The sequence below is a fragment of the Emydura macquarii genome, unplaced genomic scaffold, assembly GCF_026122565.2.
Source record: "Emydura macquarii macquarii isolate MOO-44397 ecotype Brisbane River unplaced genomic scaffold, CSIRO-AGI_Emac_v2 contig_2473, whole genome shotgun sequence".
Lineage (NCBI taxonomy): Eukaryota > Metazoa > Chordata > Testudines > Chelidae > Emydura > Emydura macquarii.
This window is the reverse complement of record NW_027132610.1, coordinates 10,786,580-10,804,032: the sequence shown is the minus strand read 5'-3', so window position 1 is coordinate 10,804,032 and position 17,453 is coordinate 10,786,580. Positions and strand designations below refer to the sequence as shown.

Here is a 17,453-nt window from a genome sequence, read left to right as displayed (position 1 = left end):
AAAACATTAGATAACAAATCAGTAGTCAACTGATGTATATACCTTGACCTACAAGATTTTATCTGACATGGTTTGTATGTCACTGTATTGCTTTTCTTACATTTTCTAACAGCAAAAAAGATCATGTTTAAGTGCTACTCATTCTAATGAAAAAAATCAATACGTTTGAGCTTTCAGTAAGTGTTGACCTCTAAATGTGGGACACTGGAATAACAGGCAAAGGCAACACAAGCCACTAATGTATTTTTGTTTGTGTTTACAGAACTATTCTGGAAGTGGTAAAGAGATGATCCACCATCTAGGCCCAGACACTATTTAAACTATCTATTTATTTAGATATAGAGACATCATTGAACATGCAATAAAACACCATTATTATCCATGGTACTGACATACATTCTATAGATTTATACTAATAGAAAGGTGACTAGCTTTACTCTTTGTTCCATTATTCATATGTTGTCCCAAGGGGACCTCTGTTTATATTCAAATATAGCTCATGAGTAATCTTTGTGCTGGGCTACAGGGCAGGGAAGCGAAGTAGGTCTACCCTGGACAAAAAGTGAGTAACACGTAGTGTATTAGAAATATCCTAAGGATACCATACATACTTACTCTAAAGCACTGAAACATACAAAAGCTAAATAAAATAGATTAATCTAAGAGCATCTCAGTTTTATAACATGAGAGGGCATCCTCTAGTTAGAAGAAGAGGTATAGGAAAGTTCAGACAATTTATTCATCTTTCCAAGTGAGAACATAAATGCTTTATATTTCAAGTGCAGTTATGGATACATAGGGGAAAACTCCATAAAAGTGGTTGTGTTTAACTTTTTACATAAAGCAGAATTAAAATCTTTCTATTCCACAGTTCAGTGATTGAATTAGTCTCCATATTTACTATGTTTACTGTTAAAGGGCAACTGAATTTTTGCTATCAGTGTTTGGATAAAATAATTCCCAACTATTCAGGAGAAACTTTTTAAAAAAAAAATCAATCAGTTATTTTTGATATTTGTCCTTATCAATCTAATTATTAAAAAAAAAAAAAAAAAACAACCCAGTAAGTAGAAACTTCAAACCTCTCCCTCTCCCAACATAGGCAGGTTTTGCCATTTTAAAAGTTAAAAACAGGAAATTGTTTGTCATAGCCATAAAGGGCATAGGATCAACTTTCAAGTAATATCCCAAAGTTCCTAGAACCTCGGTGAATGAAAGTGGCTGAATTTTAACCAGAGAAGACACCACAAGTTTCCTATCCAGGTACAAATCTGCACTTGCAAAGTAAGCCAATCTGGTCTGAATCCAGTCTCCCTTATCCATGAAGTAGGTAGATATTCCTCACAATATGAGAAGTCTGACTGTCTGAGTGGAGGGAACCCAGATTCACCAGGTTGGCAACCATCTGGAACAGTTATGTTGGTCAACATTTCACAGATAAAATGGTGGAGAAAAAAACTTTTTCATTGCCTGCACCACAGCCACAGCAGAGGATCTTAAAAATTCTGTGTTGCAATCAATAGGACTACAATTGTGGTTTCCACTATCAGTGCTCCAATTTCTGACCCAAACATTTAATCAGTCATAGAGAATAAGAACAGATCTTCAAGTAACAGTGGGTACAAATATTGGAAACAAATGGTTTCATATAAAAGAAAATCATAAAATGCTTTCTAGAGACTAAACTTAAGTAACAAGGCATTTTCCCAATCTCTTACCAGATAGCTCACCCCAAGTTTTCCTCCCAGCATTTTTAGCCAGTTTAGTTGAGGCCCATTCTCATAAGATCGAGTCTGCTGTTGGCTTTTCTTCTCAGATTGGAGGAATACCCCAGGGTCCATCTGTACACTCCAGAAGTTCATTGTCTTACCCCTAAGCAGGATAACTACCACTGTTTTTATTTTTCCCTCCAACCCCCATAATCTGTTGATTAGCATTTTGATCAGACTGTAAATGGGCATTCATTGTGAATGATATGATACTCAATTTGCATATAAACAGCCAGAGTGAGAAAAGCATTTCTTTCTCCGTCTGCCAGGAATATATGGATCACCTTTTTGGTGACATCTTAACTCACAGACCCAGAGAACAATTTTCTAACAATCTTCTAATATTTTTTCATACATACCAACATCTCACAATGATTATGATAGCCTATGTCACACTGGTTTTCTTTAGAGACCTTACCTGACATTTTTACCACCATATCTCTGTGTACCAGTGTGCTGCAAAAGACAAATAGCCTTAAAAATCCTTCAGCATTTTATGTACTACCTGAAAAACTACAGAGCAAAGAACAGACATCTGAAACATTTTATTCAGACTTTCTTCATTCACATTCATAACAAAATCCAATGGTTGGAAGCCGAAGTAAGCAAAATTCAAACAAAGTAAAATGCACATGTTTAACAATGAGAGCAATTAACCACTGAAACAGATTACCCAGGTATGTCATAAAATAAACTCTCTATCACTTGGGAGTCTTTAAAGCAAGATTGGATGCATATCTAAAAGATAAGTTTTAGCTCAACATTCAGTAATGACAGGACGATTCTGGGCCTGTGTTATGCAGCAGTTCAGATTAAATGATAATAATGGTCTCTTCTGGTCCTAAGGTCTATGAGAATGTGTGTGAAATGTACACAGAACACCATAAAATCTTTAAAAAAACCAATATTATGCAAAATCCCCACAGTACTGCATACATTAAAAATGTGAAGTGTCCTATCACGGTCCTTTCTCAGGCAAAATTCTCATTGATGTTAATGGGATGTTGAAGGACTAAGTAAGCACTGCAGGACTGGACCCAATTAACATCTGGATAAAACTTAAAATGAGGAACTTGAGAGAATTCTCTACTACCAGAAAAAAGCGAGCCCTTGACACAATCTTACTAATTAAACTTTATTTTTCAAATACATTCGCAAATCATTGTGCAGGTCTGATTTTAAACAGGACCTGAAAACCTTGGTTTTGTTAGGAATCTTCCCTTCTTTAGCAGCTGTAAATGTAACCCTCTTTTCTTTGTGCTGTAGAAGAAGGGACCTGGCATACGCTTGGCCAGCTCACATTAGAATAAGCATGCTCAGTCAAGATAGGGTCATTCTTTCTGGGCAGTTGGAGGCAGGGAGAAAATGTGAGTCCATTGTCCAAGATCTCCCAGATTGGATTTCAAGGTGATGGTCTCTGTTACCATTACCCACTAGTGTCGCTCTATGAGATGACTGTACCTTGCACTGCTGGTAATCTGGAAGGCTGTTGGACTCAGTGGGTTTGCATGCAACCTCTGGTATCTCCACTATATAAAAAGAAGCCAAATAATGGCTGTCCATGCATAAATCCTGAGATCTCAAGCCAGCACTTCCACAAACACTAAATTCACTAAAGCAAAGCATGAGAACTTAGCAATGATTTTCTTGGATAGTATAATCTTTGTAGGGATGGGGAGTGGATAGAACTTTCTTCACAGGAGCCCTGCACGAGATCCAGAATACCCTTGTGTTTCTCTTTCCAGGGATTTACAGTATACAGGAGGTTCAGTTAAACACCTGGAAGTTGATGCTTAAAACAAACTCTCAAATCTCTCAGCAAATTTGACTGGAAACCTTATGAAAAAATTTTCTTAGCACCCACAAAAAGGACCTGAACGTGTTGTTGATTTTGGTAAAATAAAAGGGAGGACTATGGAGAGGGAGGGAATTCAGAATTAAAAGGATCCTGGAAAGGGCATTCATTTTAATTATGTTTATTTTTTCCCATAGTGAGAGAGTTTTTCATGAAATAATAGTGCTACAGAGAAGAAATTGTTAAACAGCCCTACTCCATCCACCTCCTCTTAAATTTCTCTGCGTCCAAGTTTTTAAGGGGGTTTTCCTGTAGGAAGTTAATATCAGCTTTCAGTATTTTTAGATGACTGATAATTCTTTTTTCTCTTTATTGTGTGGTGTTCCAGGAAACACAATTTGTAATATTAACCATAAGGAGTGCCTAGGTCAAATATTTCTTTATCAGGCACCTGAATAGTGTCATTGCTTGGGCCATTATTAATTCCAGATCTAAAAAAGATGTATTTGGGTTCCCTTCACCACCTCAGGGGATGTGAGGGGGAGGGTAAAGGATAGGGGATAAGACAGACCAGGAAAAGAAAAAAAGATAAGTATAATGTGAGAAACAGACAGAGAAAAAGAAATGAAGTGATCAAAATTGACCAAGAATCACTTTAAAAATGTGTAAATCTTATCCCAACTCAAATAGGACCTAAGTCCAGGAGGTTTAAAAGGGGTGGCCCCATCACTCATTCCCCCAACACCCCCCCCTACACACACACACTTGGGGTATAAATGGATTTCCTTTAACTCCATAAAGAAAAAATAATCTCACATCAAAGGGGGGGGGGCATGGTTTCTGCATTATTCGCAACACTAAGAACTAAGAGGGAAGAAGGCTACCATCTAAACTTAAGAACAAGTCGATAGTGGATATATAAGAAAGTTATACAAGTTGTTTAAATAACATTATTCCAATGTAAGTGGATCATTTGCAGATAAGGGCTCATTAGCAGAACAGTTCTGCCTAAGCTTTGTCCCCTAGAGCCTTCTCCATGCTAGTGTGAACACCATTGCCCAGCTCAGTAGTTACATCAGCCATGTAAATCAACAACATTTATTTCAACTCATTTAACAAAAATAAAAACTAAAGAAAAGAATCTGAACTGGTATTATTGAAAAAACAACTGACAGTCTGATAATAACAGATTCTCAGTAATTTGGTGAATCATAACCAGCAATAATAATTATTCTTGGATAGGATTTTAGGGGATCAGATTTCCTCCCATTTGGGAAATTGAAAAGATTCATCATTAAATTGAAATCTTCATTACATTGCTTAGACCTGGTATCCTTATAAGTGTACATGTAGGGCAAATGGGTTGAATATTTCTGGCTTTACTATAAAACCCAGAATCTAGGCAATTAGATGGGCGTGAAACAAAGTAAAATCATAGAAGAAGAGAGAGGAGGAAGATTTTTTTAAAAAGGAGCAGGGGGAGGGTTGGGAAAGGTAGCAGGAGGGAGAGTGTTTCACACAGAAAACAACAACAACAAAAATCACACTTCTCTGTCGAGCCTTGTCAAATACGGGTACAAGGAGGTCTCAGGTCTGGTTGAGCGATTTTCTTGAAGTCAGGATCTCAGAGCTGGATGTGCTCCTGATGCACTGGGATTCATGACCTGGGGTGGAGTAGGGTAGGGAAGATGTAGGAAAAGCAGGTGTGTCCATATTGTAACATTCCAACCTGCCAATAACAGCAATGGGAGCCCAAAGCCCTTCTGGAGTCTGGGTGGAGGGTCAAAATTGAATCAGAAGTGAGATCTTCACCCCACCCATTTGGGTTCTATCTGGCTCCCTCTGCTGGTGAAACCAGGGAAGTTCAAAGAAACCAAGGAGAAGGGATGAGACACAATGGTTGGTGGATTTGTTGCTAGGCTGAAAATGGAATCCCATGCTGCAGTTACCGATCTGGTAAAGTTGTTTTAGTGTATCCCGTCTGTATCTTCCGCAGGCGTGTTTTGCTGTAGTGAGTTCCGACACCTTTCAGCTTCTGCTGTCATCAGACTAAGCATCTTGCCTTCCTTTTGATGTTGAAAGTAGCAGAGAAGGAAATGAACTAATCCTAACTCAATCCTTTGGCTAGAGCTCTTGATCTGTTGAATTTAGCCCTCTTTCCCACCACATCTTTGGTGTAATCCAGGAAAACCCACCAGTGTGTGTCCCTTCCATTAAGAGTTTTAAATCCATGGGATTTTTAAAAGAATGAGCTCCTTGATACAGTATTTAAAAAATCTTACAATCATGGCCCAGGGCTTTGCATTTGGAGGGGGTTTTGATGCAAGGGAGAGGTGGGCTCTCTCATTATCTATGCTCTGATTGGGGGAGAGACAGAAGCGTTGGCAGCATGGTGGATAAAAATTTCACAAGCCTCCCTTTTTCCACCCGCTCGGGAGACCCACAATTCTAAAATTATTTCTCTTTGATCTTCCCTCCAGATCATTAACCTTCTCCTGAAGTGCTTTCATAGTCCTTTCCTGATCATTTCAGGTTGTATTTATAGTACTCGCTGTGTCTTCTAGCGAGGAGATTCTGTTCTCAGCTTCCTCCAGTCTTGATGCCAAGCCTTGCAAATTAGCTTGATATGTCTTGGTAATACTTGTCTTGGTAATACTTTTGATCTCAGTTATATCTTCAGATATTTTTCTCAAAATAGTCTGCTCACACGACATTTGTTCAACCAGTCCATAATTTCAGAGGGGCAGCCTTTCCCTAGTCAGCCATCCTGGCTCTAAAGGGGCTGTCTGACAGCTTCTGCTTTTTAGGATTTTTTAGGAAGTCTGGAGATGGAGCAGCATCTCTAATGGTATTACATTTTTTAAAAAAGAATTGTAGACTAATATCTAATGAATATCAGATGGAAAAAGATTCAGTCATGGACATTTGTGGATTTTAGGAGGTGGGGAAGGGAGCTGTAAAGTTATGCAGCCACCATGGCCCCAGTAGCTTCTGGAAGTCTCAGTCTTATTTTTTTATATATATATATACACACCACCACCCCCTTTTTTGTGGCAGATTAGTTTTTTCTGTTGAAAACACAAACAAACCAATAGCATCTGTGTCTTTCTACACATCTGGCATTCCCATAGAAGTGCTTTAGCTTCTTCAGTGAAGTTCCAGCGGCCTAGTCCTATTCCAGACTCAAGCAGTTTTGTAGGAGTTTGTTTTCTCTTATGTGAGATGATGCCAAGGGCTCAACTTTACTCTCCATTCTCAGTGTCTTCCTTACCATGGCACATTCTGTCAAGGTAAAAAATTAGATTTAATTCAGTCACTATCAAAAAGGCCCTCTGATCCAGAACCTAAATACCTTTGAGGATCGGGGCCCCTGATACCATAGTGAGGGGCACAGAACAAGAATCTACGTAGACAGAGTATATTTTAACATACTTGAAACAAATATGCTGTACTATAAGAATACCATTTTTTTTTTACTTGAGACAAAACATTCTTTTATTGTAGCTTTGATAAATACACCACTACAAAAAATGTTAAAAGAAGGCCCTAACAGAACTTTCACTATAAGGTAATGAGTGTGACTGCAATAATTACATCGAAAGTTACACTGCTTATTTACAACAAAGCATTGGGATAATCCTGCACTAAAAAAAAGGATGGATAAGATGATCTTACATCTCTTTTCCATCTCTCATTGTTATGAATCATTCATTAAATGCATGTTTATTAATACTAGCTACACAGATTATTATTGTATTTTTAAAAAACTCAATCAACACCGACTCTGGCGAATCCATTGTGAAGATTACAGACCATATTCTCATCCCAGTCACACTGAGACAATTACATTGGCTTCAGTGGGGTTGCATTGGTGTAACTAAGAGGAAAATTTGTCTCCAAGTTTTTCATTGTTGTCCATTATTTGCATGGGTTTGGTATTTTATTTACTTGGCTCCACACTACCAGTTTTAGTGCCGTGCATGGAATAGTTCTAAAACTAAATACCTGTGTATTCTGCAGCTCTCTGAAGAGTAATGAGCAATAAAGCTGTGCAAATGTGAGTTTGGGAAAGTCAAAGTAAATTCAACTAGGTGGTGATATTTTTCAGGTATCATACATCACTTCTTGCCTGTTTCTTGAATCATTAATTTACTATCACAGTGTTCATTCAAACTTATTTACACCCAGTACTAGAACTAAAGACTGTTAATGTAAGGTGTCTTGAAATTCAAATAAGACGTTATCCTTTTATAGAATATGTCATTAGTTACCCTGCCATCTCTCACCTCTCTCATCCCTGAGTGGTGGCATCTGTTACCAAAGTTTCTGTAGGTAGGTGTGGAAAAGGGAAAACTGTTGCATGCCTGACATTGCTCTCTCCACCAGTTTAACAAACAAAGCATTTCTTGTACGACTGTGACCATTATGTCCATGCAGTATCTGCTGGGTAGACATAATAATCACAACCACCCTTTCATGGACTGATGATGAAGCCTGGCATGCGGTGTAACATAAATGTGTACAGCCATGTCCCCAAGCAATCTGAGACATGTACTCACTTGTGTCCTTAGGTGGGCTTGCAGTTGACTGATGAGGTCTGTCATTGTCTGAAATTTTTACTGTGGAAAGTAGGTCCTTACTAATCTGGAGGCTAACTGTATGTCTACACTGCCAAAAAAAAAAAGTCTCAGAGCCTAGGCCAAGTGACTCAAACTCATGGGGCTCACACCATGGGACTAAAAATAGCAGCGTAGGTTTCTATTTGGGCTGGAGCCTGGGCTCTGAAACCTGGTGGGGGGGTGGATGGGTCTCAGAGCCAAGTTTTAAGATTGTCTGTACTGAGTTGGTCACCAGTTGTGATGATCTTCCTTGTATCAGCCAGTTGTCTGGATTCTTTGTCTCCTTACATGAGCTGCCACTTCCACCTGACACTTGGTGAAAACTCTGCTGAGAGGCCAAAGGGCAGGACCTTGAGTCCACCCTGCCTCGCTGTTTGCCGCATCTCCTCACTCTTGCTTGTCGCTTGAGTCCCTCCTCTCCTCCCCCACTCATCCCCCCCCGGCTGCTGTTCATCGCATCCCTCCTACCCCCTCTGCTTCCCCAGCTGTCGCTCACCCCCTGGGGGAAGAGGGAGTGTGGAAGAGAGGAGGGGGATCAAGCAGCGGGGGGGGAGGGATGCGGTAGTGAGCAGGCCAAATGGGGGAGGGGGAAATGCCTGGGCTGGAGCAGGAGCAGGGCTGGACCATAGGTGGGGTTCACTTGCAGGATGGGACTATTCTGCCCTGGGGCCCAGAACTGCTGTCAGTGGGTCTGCTTATCTCTGGGTAATCTCATCCGCAGCCCCAACTTGAACTACCACTTGTATGCTGATGACTCACAGAACTACCTCTCTACTCCAGACCTGTCTCCTGCTGTACAAACTAAAATCTCAGCCTGTTTCTCTGACCTCTCTTTCTGAATGTCTAGCTGTCAGATGAAGTTCAATATGGCTAAAACAGAGCTCTCAATCTTCTCATGCAATCCCTCCTTGCTACCACCTTTCTCAATCACTATGGACAACATCTCCTCCTGCCTGTCAATATTACCTCACTATTTCCTTGTATTCCTCCATCTGTCTGCCTGTATCCAATTGTTGTCTCTTGTCTTATACTTAGATTGTAAGCTCCTTGGGACAGGGGCCATCTTTTTGTTCTGTGTTTGTACAACACCTAGTAGGTGCTACGGTAATGACAAAGAGATAATAAATAGTAATAAAAATAATAATTAAACAGGAAATAGAACTGGGATAGTACAGACAGGAGAATATATTTTTGTGTGCTAGAGCTACACAAACGTCATGTTTAAAAAAAATTGTACCTGGAGCCTCATTGCTTAGAAAGAGCCGTACTCTGTGAAGACAGATCAGATGCATGAGCAGATTGCTAGGAAAATGCAGTCAAACTATATTGACACTGCTGAAAATCATTTAAAACCCTTCACAGCATGCAAGGAAGGACCTCCTTCCAGCTGAGAAGTATTTAAACTGGCTGGAATCAATAATAATTGGAAAGTGCAGTTTTGAAAAGATTTGTAATGGGGAACCAGGCAGCAAAACAAGGAAGAGCTAAGGGGAAGAGTCAGAAGAAGATAATTTTAGATTTCCCCCCATTTTAGACCATTTTTCTCCAAACTTTCTTTGCTTTATTTTAAGTTTGAGTGTTTTATAAACTAGCAGTTTTAAACCTTTTACTCATTTTTACAAATTATTACAGAAAGCAGATAACATCTAAGTAACATGGCTGAAGTAATGTATCTAATATTATGACACCATCACTAATAAAAATGAAATGAAGAAATAAACATACTCATCATAATATTTTTTAAAATTATTTTGTTCTGATAGGTGCTTTGAAGTCACAAAAAGTGGGAGTGTGCTAATAAAGTTTGCAGCTGATACAAAGTTGGGAGGTATTGCTAATACAGAGAAAGACTGGGATATCATACAACAAGATCTGGATGACCTTGTAAACTGGAGTAATAGAAATAGGATGAAATTTAATAGTGGAAAGTGCAAGGTCATGCACTTAGGGACTAACAACAAGACCTTTTGCTATAAGCTGGGGACATATCAGTTGGAAGTGACAGAGGAAGAGAAGGACCTGAGCGTATTAGTTGATATCAGGATGACTAGGAGCTGCCAATGTGATGTGGCCATGAAAAAAGCTAATGTGGTCCTAGGATGCATCAGGCTTGGTATTAGGTAGGGAGGTGTTAGTACCGTTAGTACCGTTATACAAGGCATTGGTCAGACCTTATCTGGAATACTGTGTGCAGTTCTGGTCTCCCATGTTTAAGAAAGATGAGTTCAAACTGGAACAGGTGCAGATAAGGGCTACTAGGATAATCCGAGGAATGGAAACCTGCCTTGTGAGAGCCCAAAGAACTTGGCTTGTTAGCCTAACGAAAAGAAGTCTGAGGGAAGATATGATTGCGCTGTATAAATACACCAGCGGGATAAATACCAGGGAGGGAGAGGAGTTATTTAAGTTAAGCACCAATGTGGACACAAGAATAAATAAAACTGGCCATCAGGAAGTTTAGACTTGAAATTAGATGAAGGTGTCTAATCAGCAGGGGAGTGAAGTTCTGTAACAGCTTTCCAAGGGGAGCAGGGGGACAAGAAACCTAGCTGGCTTCAAGACTGAGTTTGATAAGTTTATGGAGGGGATGGTATGATGGGACAGCCTAATTTGGCAATTGACTGATCTTTGACTACTAGTGGTAAATATGCCCAATGGCCTGTGATGAGATGTTTGATGGGGTGGGTTCTGAGTTAGTGCAGAGAATTCTTTCTGTTTGTCTGACTCGTTAGTCTTGCCTACATGCTCAGGGTTTAACTGATTGCCATATTTGCAGTCGAAAAGGAATTTTCCCCCAGAGCAGATTGGCAGAGGCCCCAGGGGTTTTTGCCTTCCTTTGCAGCATGGGGCACAGGTCACTTCCTGGTGGATTTGCTGTATCTTGAAGTCTTTGAAACATTATTTAAGGACTTCAGTAACTCAGGCCTAGTCTACACTGGCAACAGAGGTCGACGTAAAGTCACGTACGTCGATCTCCGAACACCTGCATCTACACTGGCACTACAGTTAAGTCGACTTAAGTCGCAGCAAAAGTCGACTTAATAAGACCACCTCTGCAAGCGGCGTAGCGCCTAATTCAAATTTATTGGTTCGATTTAGTGTCAGTGTAGACACAACTTCACTTAAATCAACTTTATTGGTCTCCAGGAGGTATCCCACAATGCCCCATTGTGACCACTCTGGACATTCGCACTGTGCTGTACTGTGGTCACACTATCCGGAAATGGCCCCTCCCCTTAAGCCCTGGAAACATTTGAATTTTCATTTCCTGTGCTGCCAGCGTGGAGAGAGAGCTTTGTTGCTGGACTCCTCCTAGCTACTGCAAGGCCCAAACGCGCTCCAGCATGGAGTCGACCAGAGGTCTTAGACCTCATCGGGCCATGGGGCGAGGAGTCCGTTATGACTCAGCTCAGAGCAAGCAAAAGGAATCTGGACATTTATGGGAAGATATCCCTGGGTATGCTGGAGAAGAGACACAAGAGGGACGCGCAGCAGTGCTACGTGAAGATCAAGGAGCTGCGCCAGTCGTATCAGAAAGCCAGGGAAGCTAACAGCCGCTCTAGCTCCTTGCCCAAAACATGCCGCTTCTACGATGAGGTGCATGCAATTCTCGGTGGCGATCCCACCATGGTGCCGCCTCTCAGCATTGATACCTCCGCTAAGTCACAGTCCACGGACAATGATGAGGAATCCATGGACGAGGAGGAGGAGGCTGAGGAGAGCGGATGCATGAGAACCGGGTGTCCGTTCTTCCTGAAAGTCAGGACCTATTCCTGACCCCAGAGCAGTCCAGCAGCACACAGGACAGCAATAATGATCCTGGGGAAGGCACATCTGGTAAGTTTTTTTTCTTCTTAGCAGTTCTGTCCTTTTACATTGGGGTGGGGGGGAGGAAGGGGATTTCAGGCATTTATCGGACTTTACTGGGGGGTTACCCATGGAACAGATTATTTATGTGATGAAACATGCTCCGATAATCATAAGTTGATATCTCATGGGGCATGTTTAAAATACCCGAGCTATACAGCAGATGCCATTTATCTTTGTATTCCCCATTGCAGTGTCCTACCAAAAAACTTTGATTACTTTTATTTGGTTTAAGCAGAGACTATATACGCCCCCTCCCTCCCCCTGCTTCCCATCTCTGTAAGGGCACAGCGAGTCAACCCTTCTGGGGTGTCAGGAATGGAATGAGGGTCTGTGTTTGCCCTGTGCCCTGCAAGGGGAGTATTGTCTACATTGTTGCAGTTGTATCATTTTCTTCACTCTGATAACAATGGCTACCTTGTTACTTTCTTTTCATTCTGTAGACTCCTCTGCCTTGGCCCAACCCTCAAGTAATGCTGCAGAAAGACTATCACAGATTAGAAAGAGGAAAAAAAACCCCACCAAGAGATGATATGTTTGGCGAGCTCATGAACGCCTCAGCGGCCGCAGAGACAGAGCTCAGAGCGTGGCGGCTGACCTTGTCTCAGAACATGGACATGGACAGGAAGAGTCGCAGAGAAATGCAGGAGCATGATCGCAGCACCACGCAGGAGATGCTGCGATTCATGCGTGACCAGGTAGACATGTTCCAGCGGCTTGTGGAGCTTCAGGAGGAGTGGAGGCAAGACAGAGTCCTGCTGCATCCCCTCCATAATGCTCCTCCACCTAGGGCTGCACTGCCCTGCCTCGCCCCTCCCCCGCCCCCAAGAGGTCTCAGAGGAGAATGGCCAGGCTGCAGTACATGCTCACCTCCATCCCAGTGGAGGCGAGCAGAAAGCTATGGTGGCCCCACTGACAGCTGGCCAGCAAGCAACCACACTACCCCATGAGACTGTGAATGAATATTTCCCCCCTTCACCCATGACTTGAATGTTCATAAATAAAAGTTTGCATCATTTCTACACATTTCTTTATTAAATCATATGTTGTCCTGGAGGGATTTGGAGGGTACAGATATCAATTTGGGGGGGGATGTTTAGCAAAGGCAAACAACATACAGGAACATAAATCAGTCCTGCATCTCATTGCAGAACCTGGTTTTTAAAGCTTCCCTAATGCAAAGCGCTCCGCGGTTAGCTCTCAGCGTACTGCTGGCATCTGGCTGCTCATAATTGGCAGCCAGTCTTTCTGCCTCCACAGCCCAACCCTGGGGGAACCTCTCACCCTTCGCTTCACACACATTATGAAGAACACAGCACACAGATATCACTGAAGGGAGGTTCTTTTCACTCATATCCAGCCTAGTGAGGAGACTCCTCCATCTGCCATTTAAATGCCCAAAGGCACATTCTATAACCATTCTGCAAGTGCTTAACCTGTTATTAAAACACTCCTTTTCGCTGTCAAGGTGCCCGGTGTACGGCTTCATTAGCCAAGGGCAAGGGGTAAGCAGGATCCCCCAGGATCACTATGGGCATTTCCACACCCCTGATGTGAATTTTTTGGTCAGGGAAAAAAGTGCCTGCCTGCATTTTAGAGAACAGCCCCAATTATGAAATTTGTGCACACATCATGCACCTTCCCAGACCACCCCACAGAGATGTTGGTGAAACAATCCCGGTGATCCACAGGGCCCTGCAGGACCATGGAAAAGTACCCCTTGTGGTTTATGTAGTCGGTTGCTAGGTAGGCAGGCGCTTAGACAGGGATGTGCATTCCCATCAATGGCCCCCCCAAAATTTGGGAACCCCATCATGGCAAACCCATCCACCATGTTCTGCACATTTCCCAAAGTCACTATCTTTCGTAGCTGAAGTCTGTTGATGACACTGCACACTTGAAATACGGCGGTGCCCACTGTAGATTTACTGACTCCGAATTGATTCCCAACTGAGCGGTAACAGTCGGGGGTTGCCAGCTTCCACAGAGCGATGGCGACTCTTTTCTCCACCATCAGAGCTTGTCTCAAGCGAGTGTTCACACGCTTCAGGGATGGGGCCAGCTCCGAGCACAGTTTGAGGAAAGTTGCCTTTCGCATCCAGAAGTTTTGCAGCCACTGATCATTATCCCACAGCTGCATAACGATGCAATCCCACCAGTCTGTGCTTGTTTCCCGGGACCAGAACCAGCGCTCCACAGACTGCAGATGATGCGTTACAGCCTGCAGCAATCGGGAATTGTTCTGCTCGATGGCATGTACCAGGGCAGCCTCGGTGGCATTGCTGTTGGCTGTGCTTCAGCTTCTTGCTCTACTTCAAAAATACTCGATGATAAGCCACGATGTATTTGTGACGCTCACAATAACAGTGCAGAGTTGAGCTGGCTCCATGTCTCCACAGCAATGCGATTGCGCGGAGTAAAAAAACGGCGTGAAAATAGTTTTCCTGTTTGTTTGGGGGAAGAAGGGAGGGAGGGAAGCAGTGTTGCATCATGGGACAATGACACTCGTCCCAACAGCCACCGCGGCTAGTTGCACTGTGGGATAGCAACCCACATTGCACTGCTTTGAAAGTTGAAATAAGCGTGGTGAGAGTGGTCGCATGAGACCTGCACAACCAGCGTAGTGTGTACACGCTGCTGCAATTTCTAAAATTCGATGGATGAAAGTCGACTTTAAGTAAGTAGACTTCACTCGGCAGTGTAGACATACCCTCAATCTTAGGTTAGAGGTCTATTACAGGAGTGGATGGGTGAAGTTCTGTGGTCTGCATTGTGCAGGAGGTCAGACTAAATGATCATAATTATCCCTTCTGACTTTATAGTCTATGAATCTAAGTCCATAAATGCTCCTTTGATGGCTCAAACCAGTACAACCCAGTGCAATGAGAATTGAATTTACTGCTTTCAAGGATAATTTTTTTGTTTGTTTTTCATTTTATTCTTGTTTCATTATGTGGCTTACAAAGCAAGTTTAATTTTCCCGTAAGCCCTGCTTTATTAAATAAAATTAAAAATAACACTGTGATGTCCTATGTGGTTGTCTTTGTTCCAACAAGTTAATGATCTCGAGAGTCAATAATGAGAGTCAATAATGAGTCGATTAATGACTAAATTAATTGTATTATAAAACAACAGGAATAATATAGATTTTTAACTATTTCTAGACTAATACAATAGAATATGAAACAGACAATTACTATACAATATAAACTGAATTTGAACTGACAGTTAACTACAAGAGACAGAATGATTTTAAACAGACAGTTAACTGCCAGGTACAAACTAATTTTAAAAAGACAACAAACAGTTAACTGCAAGTTACAGACTGATAGGGAGAAATGTAAAACAGACAGCTAGCTACAGAACACAGACTGATATGGAGGAAGGAATGTAAAGCTGCAACACAGACTGACAGTTAACTCCTTACCATCCAGGCGAGAAGGACACACAGCATAATAAATGTAAAAACTCGAACTCGGCCGGCTAACAGACGATTCACGCTGGGGGGGGGGGGGGGGAAACAGGACACGGACACGGGAGCGGGAGAGTCCGGACCAGGTGATCAGGCTGGTAGTTCGGGAAGACTCTCAGCAGGGGCTTGGGTAAGACCCCTTTTTATGGGCTTCGTGCCAGCACCCGATTGGCTGGGGGATACGTGCACTAGGTTTCGTTTCCTAGTTGATGTTAAGTTTCGTTTCCCATGTAATGGTCAGTTAAGTTTCGTTTCCCATATATGATGTGGGAGCCGAAGGCACAGCCGATCGCATAGGCATACCCTAATAAGGTCAGGTCATGGGTTGACAGTTAGCACCGAATGGGGGGGGGGGCGAGGGGTGGTCATGGCAGAATTGGTGCAGCGACAGTTTTATGTGTTAAAAGAAATTCATCTCTGTGCAGAGAGCCAGCACAAAGCCTACGCATTACTTAAATCCCACAGGATTTTTAATAGAATATACGAGGCACACAGGAAGTCTGCTGACACTCTGCCCAGCAGTGTATCCAACCCATGGTGAGAAGTACTAGCCAGACTCACACCATGCAATGTACAGTGCAACCTCACTGAGGCAAACTATTTTTGGAATCCCCTTCAGCTATCTCTCTTCCATGTTACGGAGACTGTAATTGAGAATTACTAGTATAATTGTCAAAAATCACTTTACAGATGCTTTAGAAATTGAAGTGAGTGCATGGACACCACTTGCCAGATTACAAAAAACCCAGGTGACTTCTGGGTTAGTGGACATTAACTGTAGCTTGAGACAAGGGGTGCCTCTATAAGCTGTGACCCTAGATTTTTGCCTGCTTGGCATTGCTTTATGGCAGTACTGGCATGAATTGCTTTTGCAGTATTTCTAGGGGAGTGAACTGAAATAGAAACTTAAAGGGGCACAGCATCATCCAATGATCCCCTTCAGAAGCAGCCCATGGCTGTCCTAGCCTTAGATGGCTACTGGCTAAAGACAGTGATAGCTTTTTAAAATTCAGGTTTCTACTTCTCACTACCCTCTGAATTGTACCTAATCTTTACCTACAGAGACAGTGCTGAAAAGTCATAACTGCACTGCCACTTTGGCCCCCCAGTTTTGCTTCCAATTTTCCTGATGACAATAGGCTTACTGCAGAGTCTCAAACCCTTGAATACAGGCTAAAATATTTCAGGATGTAAGTTTAATGCCTATTCCAATTAACCTCTTCCCCTCCCCTCTGCCCACCTAGTGTCTGTAAGGACAACCAATTTAGTCTCTGCCATTCCATCAGGAATTAGGGCTTCAGGGGGAGTGGGGATGAATAATTGAAATGTCTCAGTTTTCAGCACCAACACACAGTGTGCTTGCACTGAAGCTTTAACATGAAACTGAAATGATAAAAGCAACAGCTGTCAGTTTATCTTACAGGAAGATGAATACAGAGATGATTATAGGTTAGAGGTTTATTACAGGAGTGGATGGGTGAGGTTCTGTGGCCTGCGTTGTGCAGGAGATCAGACTAGATGATCATATTGGTCCCTTCTGACCTTAGAGTCTATGACAAAGACATTTTGAAATGAACCTCAAAAAGATTACCATAATTAATTCTGGTAGATCCAATTCTTGCTGAGAAACCATCATTCGTAAATTAATTTAATTACACTGTCCCCGAATTATTTGTTTAAAAATCCAAGTTTAAAACAGGAGGCAAGATTTAAGGAATCATCTGTCCACACTATTGAAGTAGCCAAGCTTTTTCTATCATTTTTTAAAACCGACCTCCTTGGATGTTTCTGCAGTAACTGCTTTAACTTCTTCTTAAAGAAAGTGGTGGTGAAAGTGTAGAGAATTGGGTTCAAGGCACTGTTTATTGGCAGAATAAATATCACTATCCAGGAAGTGACAGTGCCTAGAGAAAAAAACAACGACATACAGA

At 42.1% G+C, this 17,453-nt stretch overlaps 1 protein-coding gene across 1 annotated transcript in view; it reads right to left on the bottom strand.

Annotated features, from left to right (window-relative positions):
* Positions 1–17,190: 17,190 nt before the first annotated feature.
* RXFP2 (relaxin family peptide receptor 2) overlaps positions 17,191–17,453 on the bottom strand; it is a 43,802-nt gene continuing 43,539 nt past the window's right edge. Inside the window, exon 16 of the mRNA XM_067563297.1 lies at positions 17,191–17,426. Within this exon, the coding sequence (XP_067419398.1) occupies positions 17,191–17,426 (236 nt within the window). The remainder of the gene's footprint in view (positions 17,427–17,453) is intronic.